Source organism: Pollachius pollachius (genome assembly GCF_949987615.1).
Source record: "Pollachius pollachius genome assembly, chromosome: 7".
NCBI classification, from domain to species: Eukaryota; Metazoa; Chordata; class Actinopteri; order Gadiformes; family Gadidae; genus Pollachius; species Pollachius pollachius.
The window spans coordinates 2,148,469-2,160,968 of NC_136940.1; the positions used below are offsets into that span (position 1 = coordinate 2,148,469).

The following is a 12,500-nucleotide window of genomic DNA, read 5'->3' on the forward strand; positions in this document are numbered from 1 at the left end:
GTTTGACTCCCAGCAGTGGAGGAGGGGCAGGGAGGGAGGAGCAGGAGGAGGTGCAGGCGATGAAGGCCAAGCAGCAGGTGACCCCCCCTCCCTACGGGGAGGAGGTCCACAGAGTACCGGTCCGTCCGGACCTCCTCTCCCCCGGGTCCCATCAGACCCACCGCATGCCTGCTCCTCCCTCCTCCTCCTCCTCCTCCTCCTCCTGCTCCTGGGCCGGGCCGGGGAGGAGGGTGAGGACGGGTCGGGAGGAGGGGGTCGCTGGGGGGAGGTACTCCTCCAGCTCCGAGGAGGTGCTGCCGGACCCCCTGGGGGGAGAAGACGAGGAGACTGTGAGTTCTGCTCATAACTCTTCAGGACTGGTCTTCAACGTATTTGAGCCCTTTTCCTTTGCTCTTCATCTCTGCTTGCGTGGCGCTATGTTAACGACATCGCTAACACGTGGCTATGCTAACATCCAGCTCCTTTTAAAGCAGCTACGGTTAAGTGGAACTTTATTGATGGCAGGCAGTTCTGCTAACCTGTTGCTCTGCTAGCATGCTATTTTGCTAGCATGTAGCTCTGCTAACATGGAGCCCTGCTAACATGCTAATCTGTTAACACGCTGCTCTGCTAACATGTTGCTCTGCTAAAATGTAGCTCTGCTAACATGTAGCCCTGCTTGCTAACATGTAGCCCTGCTAACATGTAGCTCTGCTGCCACGTTGCTCTGCTATCATGCTGCTCTCCTAACATGCTACTCTTCTAACCTGTATTTCTGCTAATATGCTACTCTGCTAGCATGCTGCTCTGCTAACATGCTGCTCTGTTAGCATGCTACTATGCGCTACTGTCCTCCATGCCCGTCGTGTCCTCATCCTCCGGCTCCGCCCCCAGGCGCTGGCGGCGGCGGCGGAGGGCGTGGTCGCCCGCTTCCTGGAGGGCGAGACGCTGCGGTCGGAGGAGCTGCTGCTGCAGCTGGAGACCCACGTCCAGGGGCTGAGGGAGGACCACGCCCGCACCGCCCGCAGGTACCAGCCCGCCCCCACCTCATCCCGCACCTCCACCCTGACGTCCAGCCCGCCCTGACCTCCACCCTGACCTCCAGCCCACCTTTACCTCCACCCTGACCTTCAGCCTGACCTTCATCCTGACCTCCACCCTGACCTGAACTCCACCCTGACCTCCAGCCCACCTTTACCTCCACCCTGACCTTCAGCCTGACCTTCATCCTGACCTCCACCCTGACCTCCACCCTGACCTGACCTCCACCCTGACCTCCAGCCCACCTTTACCTCCACCCTGACCTCCAGCCCACCTTTACCTCCACCCTGACCTTCAGCCTGACCTTCATCCTGACCTCCACCCTGACCTGAACTCCACCCTGACCTCCAGCCCACCTTTACCTCCATCCTGACCTCCACCCTGACCTGAACTCCACCCTGACCTCCAGCCCACCTTTACCTCCATCCTGACCTCCACCCTGACCTGAACTCCACCCTGACCTCCAGCCCACCTTTACCTCCATCCTGGCCTCCACCCTGACCTGAACTCCACCCTGACCCCAGGTACCAGCCTGCCCCCACCTCCACTCTGACCTCAACCTCCACCCTGACTCTCACCCTGACCTTCAGCCTGACCTTCATCCTGACCTCCACCCTGACCTCCACTCTGACCTTAACCTCCACCCTGACTCTCACCCTGACCTCCACCCTGACCTTCATCCTGACCCCCAGCGGTCAGAGGTCACCCGGTCAGACCCCAGGGGGTGAAGCATACTCGGTCATCAGTGATCCCAGAGAGACTCTGGGGAGATAGACGATCACCAACCATGGGCCTGATTCACCAAGCAGCCATCTTGTTTCTAAACTGAATGTGGATCCAAGATGGCCTTAGAGGTGAATAAGGCCCATAAAGAGTCTGATATGGGGCGGTGGGCTGATCAGTGTGGCGGTGGTAGAGGAAGACGATTGGAGTTCACTGGTTGCTACAGACTGATTAGTGATGTCACAACCCGGCCGTCCTTCATTATCTCACGTCGCCAACTCGGACACAAACTGAACCTGTATGTTATGAACCACAACTTAGTTAACAAGGTGACCAGTGCGCTGTTACCATGGTCGAGGTGATCCAAGCTATGTTATCGTGGTGATATCCGCTCCGTAACCATGGTGACGAGAGCTCCGTTACCATTGGTGATCGGAGCCACGTTATGCGCCGACGTAGGGAACGCCGGAGGCCATGCGTCGGCGGTCCAGACGGTCTGGTCTGTGGGGGTCTCTGGGGTCCTGGAGGGGGTCCTGCCCCCCCTAGACAGACCCCCGGTAGACCTCCTGCTCTCGGACCACAGCGCTCCAATGGAGGGAATATCAGAGCCCCCCCCCCATCTGTCTCGGACCACAGCGCTCCAATGGAGGGAATATCAGAGCCCCCACCCCCCCATCTGTCTCGGACCACAGCGCTCCAAAGGAGGGAATATCAGAGCCCCCCTATCTGTCTCCCAGCGGGACAACGCTCCAGGATGTATCAACCACGGGATGAACTCCAGGAATACTGGAGGCGGAGGCGGGGATACTATCATTGTATTTTTATACTTTTGAACACCGTTTAATGTCAGGATATCCAATAAAGATGTTCCCTAGTGTTCCCTAGTTCTCTCTCATTTGTCTCTTTGAGTTATGCTCTCTCCTTGTTGTTTGTTTATCATCTTCCTCAAAAAACATGTCTTCCAAGACATTCCTCTTCCTCCCTCCCTCCCCTCATCTGGTGGAGGTCCCTTGGGGGCCAGGCTAGGGAACAGTGCTGGTGTTGATCTGAGTCCCCGGGGGCGTTCCTTATTTAAGGACTGCTGTCGTAAGGCGGTGCCGTGCTCCCCGTTAACGATCCTCTGCTGTTTAATTAGTCCCACTGCGGCTTTACAACGTTTCCGCTCTTTATGAATAGAAACGACAAAGGTGGCGGCTTGTTCTTAAAAGCACAACATCCTTCACAGAGCGAAGTTGTCTTTACAATTATTATGTTTAATTTCGAAAGAGGGCAAAATAACATTTAACGGGCAATATGCTGCTGGAACAGCGACTAGAATGGACCATTGTGTGATAAGAATCGAACCCTTGCCTCCCAGCAGAGGGCGCTGATCCACCGATGGGCGACGAAAGTAGACAACGCGTCTATTGTTTTCCATGGCACGCTGGATCGGTTGAATTGGCCTACTTTAATTGACTGTTTCGATTGATCATTTGACCTTGTGCGCTTTGCATTTGTTTAGCTAATAATCTTTCACAATTTTTTTATTACGGTATTTAATTATGGGAAAATATTTCCGTCTATTCAAATAGATTTCCTTACAAATAATTTCCGCTTTCCAATAGCGTTGGAAATATGCAGCAAATGCTTCAAAAAGCTTGGACACAGTGAAATTGGCTGTGCAGAACATGAGAACCGTAAGAAACCGGTCGTAAAGGTTTATTTGCCACTCAACTAAAGCATGATTGCGCCTCACCACATCTGGTATTTAGTGAAACATTTGTCTGCCATCACTAGAAATGCTCAGTATGCCAGTCATCCTACATTTTTTTACTCTGGGAATTCCAGCGCCTGCCCTCTGGACCTGAGCTCTGCAGCTGTCACTCCGCTGACGTCAAGGGCTCTGTGGAAAATACCTCACCTAGTGTCCAGCGTCCTGGGGGAATGTGCTGGGTAGGGGAGGGACTGGACCCGGGGGGGGGGGGTGGACGAGACGATTGGACCCGGGCTCAGAACCGGGTTCTGGTGGCGTCTCTGGATGAGATGCGCCCCCCAGATGAAGGGAGCTCTAACGAGGTTAAGGTCACCGGCCTCTTTGAGCGCCCTGTTGGCGAATGATATTCGTTTCGGTGACTCAAGGATGGAAGGTTCTGGGTTTGAATCCCAATGCCCTACCTGTGGTTCGTCCTAAAGCCAGATGCCCCCTCACCCCTACCTGCTCCTGAGCGACCTGGATCTGTCTCTCTCTTTGGATAAGGCGTGATAAATGACTGAATAGTAAATATTACGCTGCTGATAGTAAATCCTTCCATCTTGGCGCGTGCGTCTGTGTGTGCATGAGTTATGTGGCATGAGCTATGTGGCCAGATATGATGTAATGGCGGTCTCCCAGCCAGTGTCTCCATCATGGAACCACATCTGCTTGCGGGTCCAGTGTGGAGAGGGAGGGACTCCTCCTCACATATTGTCCCACTTATCCTCCATCTTTCCTCACATTCCTCACTTGGCAAGATGGCCGCCGTGGCTATATCGGTCCCGCTGCATCAGACATCGATCGGTTGTAGTTTCCTCCATTTTGTGCGTTTGTGTGCTGAGCTCTGGTATCTTCTGCGCCATGTGACCTTCTGGGGTCTCCGGGCGAGACTGTGGAGGGGAACCCTGTGTGAGGCCCAGGGGGATTGTGATTGATTGCTCTGATCAGTGGATCGCCCCTGTTGCCTTCCTTTACCCCCATGTGTGTTACAAAACATCCCAGAACTCTGACTTTAATCTCCTGCAAACAATTGTCGACTTTGTTGGGTTGTTGCTCATTGCTTGGCTTGACATTCCATGACCTAAACTCACGATAAAAAACTGTGACAAAACCATGATAATACTTGCATTCTGGAGGGAATGTTGTGGGTGGAGGGAGCAGAAAGTATGTACACTTGCCTGAAGAAAGGGGGGGGGGAAACAAGGGCTTATCGTGTGATCAGCTGCTTTCTCTGGGGTTGAAATAATTCAATAATTAGGTCAGAAGTGTTGCAGCTCTCTCTCGGTGTGCAGCGGCCTACTGTAGACCAGCTGCATCCCTCCAGTGTGTTTCTGTTCCTTTCAGGGCGATGTGCCGCTCGCCACACACGGGCCGGAGCTCCTCGATGGGGTGCGATAAGTCGCGTGTTCGAATCCAGCGGCCGACTTCCTTAACGAGATAAGAGGCCAGAGCGTCTTTTTCCCACGATTGTTGCAGCCTGCACGCATTCTTCCTCAGGCATTCCAGCGCAGGGCCTCACAGGGCATGCCTGGCGGCTCACGCCCCACTCCCTGCTCCGCCGTTAACCCCTTCGAGGCCCTGCCGGGCAGAGCACAGGACACATGAATCACTAGGACCTCTGGGGGGCTTCCTGCTGGGAGGGGAGACAGTGAGGTGGCAGATGAGCGTTCATTGAGGAATTAGATCAGAGAGTGAGGTCTCCACACACAAAGGGGGAAAAGATCAGGTTATGTACAGTTAGTTGTAAGCGTGAGATGGTGTGAAGGTCAAGGTTAGGATGAGCAGAGTAGAAGTCTGCCATCTCAAGAAAGGTTTAGGAACCTCTTTCTGAGTCATGCGTTCTTTGGCTTTGGCTCGTCTGTACCTTTACTGACATGGGACCCAGGACTATCTGTCCTACCGCAGTCGTAGAACACACACAGTACCTCTCTGCAGAGTGTAGGGCCTACCTGGGGCCAGGCTCCTCCTCCAAAAACAACCAGGAATGTTAAACCCGGCAGGTTCCTGGTCTGCATAGCGGAGTTCAGCTAACGCGTCACATGCACCGCCTGCCTGCGCCAAACCTGAGAGACCAACATTGGCTCAGGATCTGTCAGAGATCTGTTGTTGTGTTTGCTCAAGAGCACCTCAGGGTGTTTGCCAAAGGATGGAACAGAACCAGCAACCCTTCTTTAGGTCCTGCCGACGACTGATGTGTCTAGGCATTTATTTGCCTCTGCCATAACCTGAAATTCCTCAACGCTGATCGAGTAAAGGGTAAACAGAGCGACTGTCCAGCGCCCTCATTCCTAAAATATTCCAGAGTCGGGGAAATTAGGGCGTTTAATTTGCAGCTCGACGAGGAATGCTTTGATGGAAGGGGGTTGACCCTGCGTTATGTAAAAAGTGTTTTGGAACAGATCCCTGTTCATTCACAGCTAATGGGCCTCCATGTTGATGCCCTCTGGTAATTAGTTCGGAGTTGCCCTGTGACCACAAACATCCTGGGCCAACAGACCCCCCCACTCCCACCCAGTGACCCCTGCCCCCTGCCTCTCCGCAGGACTTGGCATGATCAGCTGTTACGCAACAACATAAAGGGGATATTTACAAGAACCCGCGTGCTGCTGTTTTTCTTTATCAGAAAAACTCAATATTAAGATCCAAACTCCAGGGGAACGGGCCGAGTAAGGCCGTTGTGCTAAACCACTCTGCCCGGCGATATCGCCGCCTCATTCAGTCCCCTCTAATCCCGTAGTTAGTCGATATGAAACGTGAGGGGGCGGCATCGTATCCTTCTGTGTTGTGCTTCATACATTTACGTTTACATTCAGGGCGTTTAGCAGACGCTTTTATCCAAAGCGACTTACAATAAGTACATTTGTCAGAAGAAAGAGAAACAACAATGTATCGCTGTCGGTACAGTAACGATGTTCATAGAACCAAGTGCCAAGCTCTAACAATCAATAGGTTAACCCATTTCCTGTATACAACAAAGATAGCTAGGATAAGACGCTACACAATGCTAAGTACTACTTTTTAAGTGCAAGGACGTACAACATACAGCAATAATTGATTGAATTTATATAACGCTTTTCTAGACACTCAAAGACGCTTTTACAGTGAAGGGGGGACCTCACTCACCACCACCAGTGTGTCACCCACTGGGTGACGCACGGCAGTCAATCGGCGCCAGAACTCTCACCACACACCAGCTTGAGGTGGAGAGTGAGGGAATTAATGAGTCAGCCAAATATACATGAGGATGATAAGGGGGCCTGGTTGGGCAGTTTTAACCAGGACACAGTAAATGTGTAAGAGGGGTGTTGGGGGTAAGGGGGAAGGCTATGCGGAGTCGAGGTGAACTCCGAACAAGTGAGTCTGGAGTCTGTTGCGGAAGCTGGTGAGCGAGTCGTCTCGCGTGTCGACCGAACGTTAACAGGAAAGGAGAGTGAAGGGCCGCAGCTTCCTGGGTCCCGCTGACGGACGGACTGGGAGGACTAGGAGAACGTGGAGTTTACATTCCTGCTCCCGGCCTGACATCCACCAGCCTGCGTCACGCTCATTGTTCCCGAGACCCCCCCCCTCCCTTCCCTCAAGATAGGGGCCGATTCTGGGCCCTCGTAGTCTGAATAGGGCGGCAGTAGCTCAGGAGGTTGAGTGGATTGGCTGGTAACCTGAAGGTTGCTGGTTCGATCCCCGGCTCCTCTTGGCTGGAGTGTCAAGGTTTCCTTGAGCTAGACACCTCACCCTAACTGCTCCAGTTGAGCCGGCTGTCGCCCTGCATGGCTGACTCCGCCGTCGGTGTGTGAATGTGTGCCTCAATGGTGAATGTGAGGCAATATTGTAAAGAACTTTGAGTGGCCACTGGTTAGAAAAGCGCTGCATGAATGCAGTCCGTTTACATTTAGTCGGGGTCGGAGTGTACTGGACCGTGACTCCAAAGAGCCGTGCAGACAATGGGGATGGAACCCATTCAGATGGGACTCAAACACTACCGCTACGCAGCCTCTGAACCCACGAAGAATTAGATAGAGATATTTAACGGTACATCATAGATTAGAAAAAGTATTGAACAGGCACTTAATGTAAGCACTTAATGAATGTTGTACGTTCTTGCACTTAAAAATAGTACTTAGCATCGTGTAGCACCTTACCCGAGCTATCTTCCTTGTGTACGGGGAATGGGTTAACCTAGTGATTGTAAGTGCGTGCGACTTGGTTCTATGAACACCCTTACTGGACTGACAGCGATATATTGTTGTTTCTCTTTCTTCTGACAAATGTACTTCTCTGAGTGGGTTAAGGTCGGCCCGGAGGTGCTGCTAATGAACCCATCAGTCAACAGACGTCGTCCCCTATCTGCCGAAGTCCTGTAAGCTCGTCCAACGCGCATATTTCATCATCACTGGAAGACCTGGAGTAACCCAGATACATAGAGTCTTCTCTGGATCATTAGGCTTAACGAAGCTGTTCTGCTGAGAGCTCACACTCCTAAAGGAGACGCTTTTATCCAAAGCGAGTACATTTAGTGCCAAGCACTAACAATTGCTAGGTAAACCCATTCCCCGTACACCACAAAAATAGCTAGGATAAGATGCTACACAATGCTAAGTACTATTTTTAAGTATTAGGACGTGGAACATAGAAAAAGTGTGTAAATTAAGTGTCAGGACGTACAACATACAATAATATAGGTGTGTATTCTAGTATTTTGTGTTGCCTGTTAGGACACACTGAACTACATATTTCTGTGTGTGTCAGGCTAGGCGCCTTGGTGGTGACATCCATCATTGGAGGAAGTTGTGAAAGAGGAAGTGGGGAACATACAGTTGTCAATGTGCATCCGTTTTCTAAGCATTCGTAGCCCAAACCATGTTTGGGAAATATGCTGACAAACTGCTGACCTTGAGTGAGTAATTATCTGACTAGATCTGAGATGACACACTCAGTTCAGACCCCTATGGGATGCTTTGCGTTGTACCAGTTACAAATGTTCACATTTCAAATAATGTTTTGTTTGTTTGTATATTGTACGTCCTTGCACTTAAAAATAGAGCTGAGCATTGTGTACTATCTTATCCTAGCTATCTTTGTATCAACATCCTTACATCGACAGCTGACAAATGCACTATTTGTAAACCGCTTTGGATAAAATACCCTAAATGTAAACGTAAATATCCAATTTTAATATTTCAAAGAGAACAAATGGTTGTTAAAGCCTTTTTAAATTTCAGTTTTTTCTTTGTGGAATTTCAACAGACCCCAACCGACCCAGTCATGTGAACGGGTGCTCAGCGTTTAGCTCTCGGCCCGCTTCCTGTTATCTCCTGTCCAGCAAAGCTTTGGTCCTTTGCATCCCGCCGCCTTAATGACTTAATTACACAGGCCGTAAAGCGCCCGGCGTGATGGAGGATCACAGAGGAAATCGTCGTCACCTGTGGTCATTACTCGGAGTCGCCTGCCGTAAATCTCCCCGCTCAGCAGGAATGCTTTAAAGTGTTTATTTTGGAGAAAACGGAGCCGACAGGTTCAACATTAACTGTTTACCAGCCCTTTAGCAAAAAGTACAAGTCGTCGCTTTCAAAACGTGCCTCTGTTCTTTTTTTACACACTCACAAGAGAGAGGAGACTGGTGCGCATTCAGCCTGACGGTGGAGGGATCCGGTGTTGGAGAGTGAGCTGTAGAAACTGAAGAGAGGCGTCAAGAATGTTTGGTATTTTTTACCCAAACACGACCGCTGGGGCTGTGGGAGGATATTTATAGGGGCCGGGCGGGAGCGAGGTATGGCCTCTGCTATCACAGGCCTTTTCCGCTCAATCAGAGGCCTTTATGAGCGGTGTGTGAGCGCCCATCCTGATGAGAAAGTGAAGCACTCACTCACAGGATGAGCCGGGGTTCAACAGGATATGTACGTCATGGAGCGTGGACCGAGTCACAGACTAATACACACATGAAATGCACATGTTAAAACGTCATTGAAAGGTACTTGGGATTCTTTTTGAAAATGTTATACTTTTCCCTAGTTTTGGTAAGGCCCTTTGATATTTTACGTGGGTGCTGCATTCATTCGTATTCTGGTACAGTATCATTGCCTCGGGAGAGGCTAGCTATGCTAGCACTGTTGAAAACTCCCTAAAGGGATCAACCATGTTTCATTCAATTGATGCCAGAATTGGTTATTGAAAATATAGGACCAGGAGTTGGCCTGGGGCAGTCTGGCAACTTAGGGGGTTGCTGGTTCAATTCTTCGTTCTTGACTCCAGGGTCTGGGTGCCGCCTTGAGCAAGAACACGACCGCACCGGTGTGAACCCTTTGTGCGGTTCTTTGTTTGGTTCCTTGGTTCTGCGTGGTCAGGTGTCTGACTGGGACCTGCTGGCTCCACATGATAAGTGTTCTGGACAGGACTAATAGCTGGTGTTCCCCAGTGATCCCCTATCTCGGGTCTGAGAGGGTCTTTAGTGAGTCAGGACCTGGTCGTCAGCGCTATCAGTGGTCTGCAGCCCCCCCCTCCAGCATCACATTAACCCCCCCCTTTAAGCACCATATGTTGGGGCCGGGAATCATGCAAATGACAGCAGTGCTTCCTGAGCAGGGGCCAGGGGCCACGAGTGTGGGTGGGGGTGGGGGACTTCCTCATTCCTGACAGTGCCCCCCCCAGCGCCCCCAGCCCTCTGTCTCCTGGGCTCTATTAAAGCCTGGTCCAGTCTCCATCTGGAGCCTCTGGTTCCCATCGCATTGTTGTGTTTCCTCAAACCCGATTCATCCGGGACGCGGCCCTGGTGCATATAGAGAACATGTTTATACTGACTGCTCTTTGTCATGTTATTGGTATATCTTAAACATGTTTATACTGACTGCTCTTTGTCATGTTATTGGTATATCTTAAACATGTTTATACTGACTGCTCTTTGTCATGTTATTGGTATATCTTAAACATGTTTATACTGACTGCTCTTTGTCTTGTTATTGGTATATCTTAAACATGTTTATACTGACTGCTCTTTGTCATGTTATTGGTATATCTTAAACATGTTTATACTGACTGCTCTTTGTCATGTTATTGGTATATCTTAAACATGTTTATACTGACTGCTCTTTGTCTTGTTATTGGTATATCTTAAACATGTTTATACTGACTGCTCTTTGTCTTGTTATTGGTATATCTTAAACATGTTTTTACTGACTGTTCTTTGTCTTGGTTATTTTAGATCGTAAAACATGGTTTTACTGACTGCTGTTTTATAGCTAAAACACAATATGTGCTGACATGAGTTGGACAGAAATGGATAACAAATATACATATAAATACTAATATCTGTTTCAGCCTTTTGCCTTTTCTTCGTCTCAGACTTTCCCCTCTTTTAAATTTGTGTTAACATCCTGTACCTGTTCTGTGGAGATCTGTTTAATGTTCTGAGTGTCTGCTCTGTGGGTTCTGTTTAATGTTCTGATGGTTTGCTCTGTGAATCTCTGAGTTCTAGCACCTATCTCCGGTCTCTCTTTCCAGGTCTCTGGTCTCTCTCTCCAGGTCTCTGGGGGGTTTAGGGTGCAGTATGTGGTCTCCCGTGGTCTACGGTCTCTCTCCAGGTCTACGGTCTCCCTCTCCAGGTCTCTGGGGGGTTTAGGGTGCAGTATGTGGTCTCCCGTGGTCTACGGTCTCTCTCCAGGTCTACGGTCTCTCTCTCCAGGTCTCTGGGGGGTTTAGGGTGCAGTATGTGGTCTCCCGTGGTCTACGGTCTCTCTCCAGGTCTACGGTCTCTCTCCAGGTCTACGGTCTCTCTCCAGGTCTCTGGGGGGTTTAGGGTGCAGTATGTGGTCTCCCGTGGTCTACGGTCTCTCTCCAGGTCTACGGTCTCTCTCCTGGTCTCTGGGGGGTTTAGGGTGCAGTATGTGGTCTCCCGTGGTCTACGGTCTCTCTCCTGGTCTCTGGGGGGTTTAGGGTGCAGTATGTGGTCTCCCGTGGTCTACGGTCTCTCTCCAGGTCTCTGGGGGTTTAGGGTGCAGTATGTGGTCTCTCTTGGTCTCTGGGGGTTTAGGGTGCAGGATGTGGTCTCTCCTGGTCTCTGGGGCTTTTAGGGTGCAGTATGTGGTATCTCCTGTTCTCTGGGGGTTTTAGGGTGCAGGATGTGGTCTCCCGGGGTCTGCAGCCTTTGAGGCTGAGCGTCTACACTTGACTTCAGTCAACTTGACATTCGGAGCAGGCGATGGAGAGCCCTTCCTCTTTTACGAACACTTCAAACGGTTTCACGATGGCAGGACGGAAGGCTCCCTGGAAAATGTCTCCGCCGCTGGTTTGTTTGAAGCTTAAGTCGTACTTCACGTCCCAGTTTACCACCACCTCCCCTGCTCCCCTTAAATCATTACGAGGCAGAGTCCTCACTGCCACACCATCTTATTACAGGCACAAACATTATTAAGATCCCCTTCAAACACACCCATGATCTGTAAAGTACTGTACATTAATAATGGGAGGATTTAAAGGCAAGGTTGCTCACATATATTGTTGTTCCCTCTATAGGTGTCTTTGCTTAACAAACTCTTAACTATCTCTGTTCACAATCTGTGCAACACCTTTAAAAGAAACCTTGAAGCATCCATATTTAGCTCAGTATTCTCTTAATCCATTTTATTAATTTATTTCAATTCATTTTCATATATTGTTAAGCACCTTGTATTGCAATTTTGCACGAAAGGCGCTATATACATAAAGTTTGATTTGATTTAACTAATTTTGGAGACGGTATAATCCATCCAGATTTTCTTTCTAAATATTGAGTCTCAGAGCGACAGTCTGGAAGACGCGTCAGAAGTAAGGGCCGTTCAGACTTTGGTGTACGAAAGCCAACAGGAATTGACCTCAGAAGGTCCAAAGTAACGTCCATAATTTTAGAAAGGAATGTGACAGTTGGCTGAGTCCACTCTGCGCTGGCTCCGCCCACAGGAAGTGGAGCACAATGGAGGCGAACCACCACAGACAAAGTCAGGCTGCAGGAGCCAGCGTTGGGGAGGGACGGCCCTGCCTCCGCCCGGGCTGTCCGACA

At 50.3% G+C, this 12,500-nt stretch overlaps 1 protein-coding gene across 2 annotated transcripts in view; it reads left to right on the forward strand.

Annotated features, from left to right (window-relative positions):
- cep63 (centrosomal protein 63) overlaps nucleotides 1-2,560 on the forward strand; it is a 7,113-nt gene extending 4,553 nt beyond the window's left edge. Inside the window, exons 10-11 of one of the 2 annotated variants that reach the window (XM_079740667.1) lie at nucleotides 14-329; nucleotides 874-2,560. In XM_079740667.1, the coding sequence (XP_079596793.1) occupies nucleotides 14-329; nucleotides 874-1,065 (508 nt within the window). In that variant the 3' untranslated portion in view covers nucleotides 1,066-2,560. The remainder of the gene's footprint in view (nucleotides 1-13; nucleotides 330-873) is intronic. The other variant, XM_079740668.1, reaches the window with a different exon arrangement.
- The last annotated feature ends 9,940 nt before the right edge of the window (nucleotides 2,561-12,500 follow it).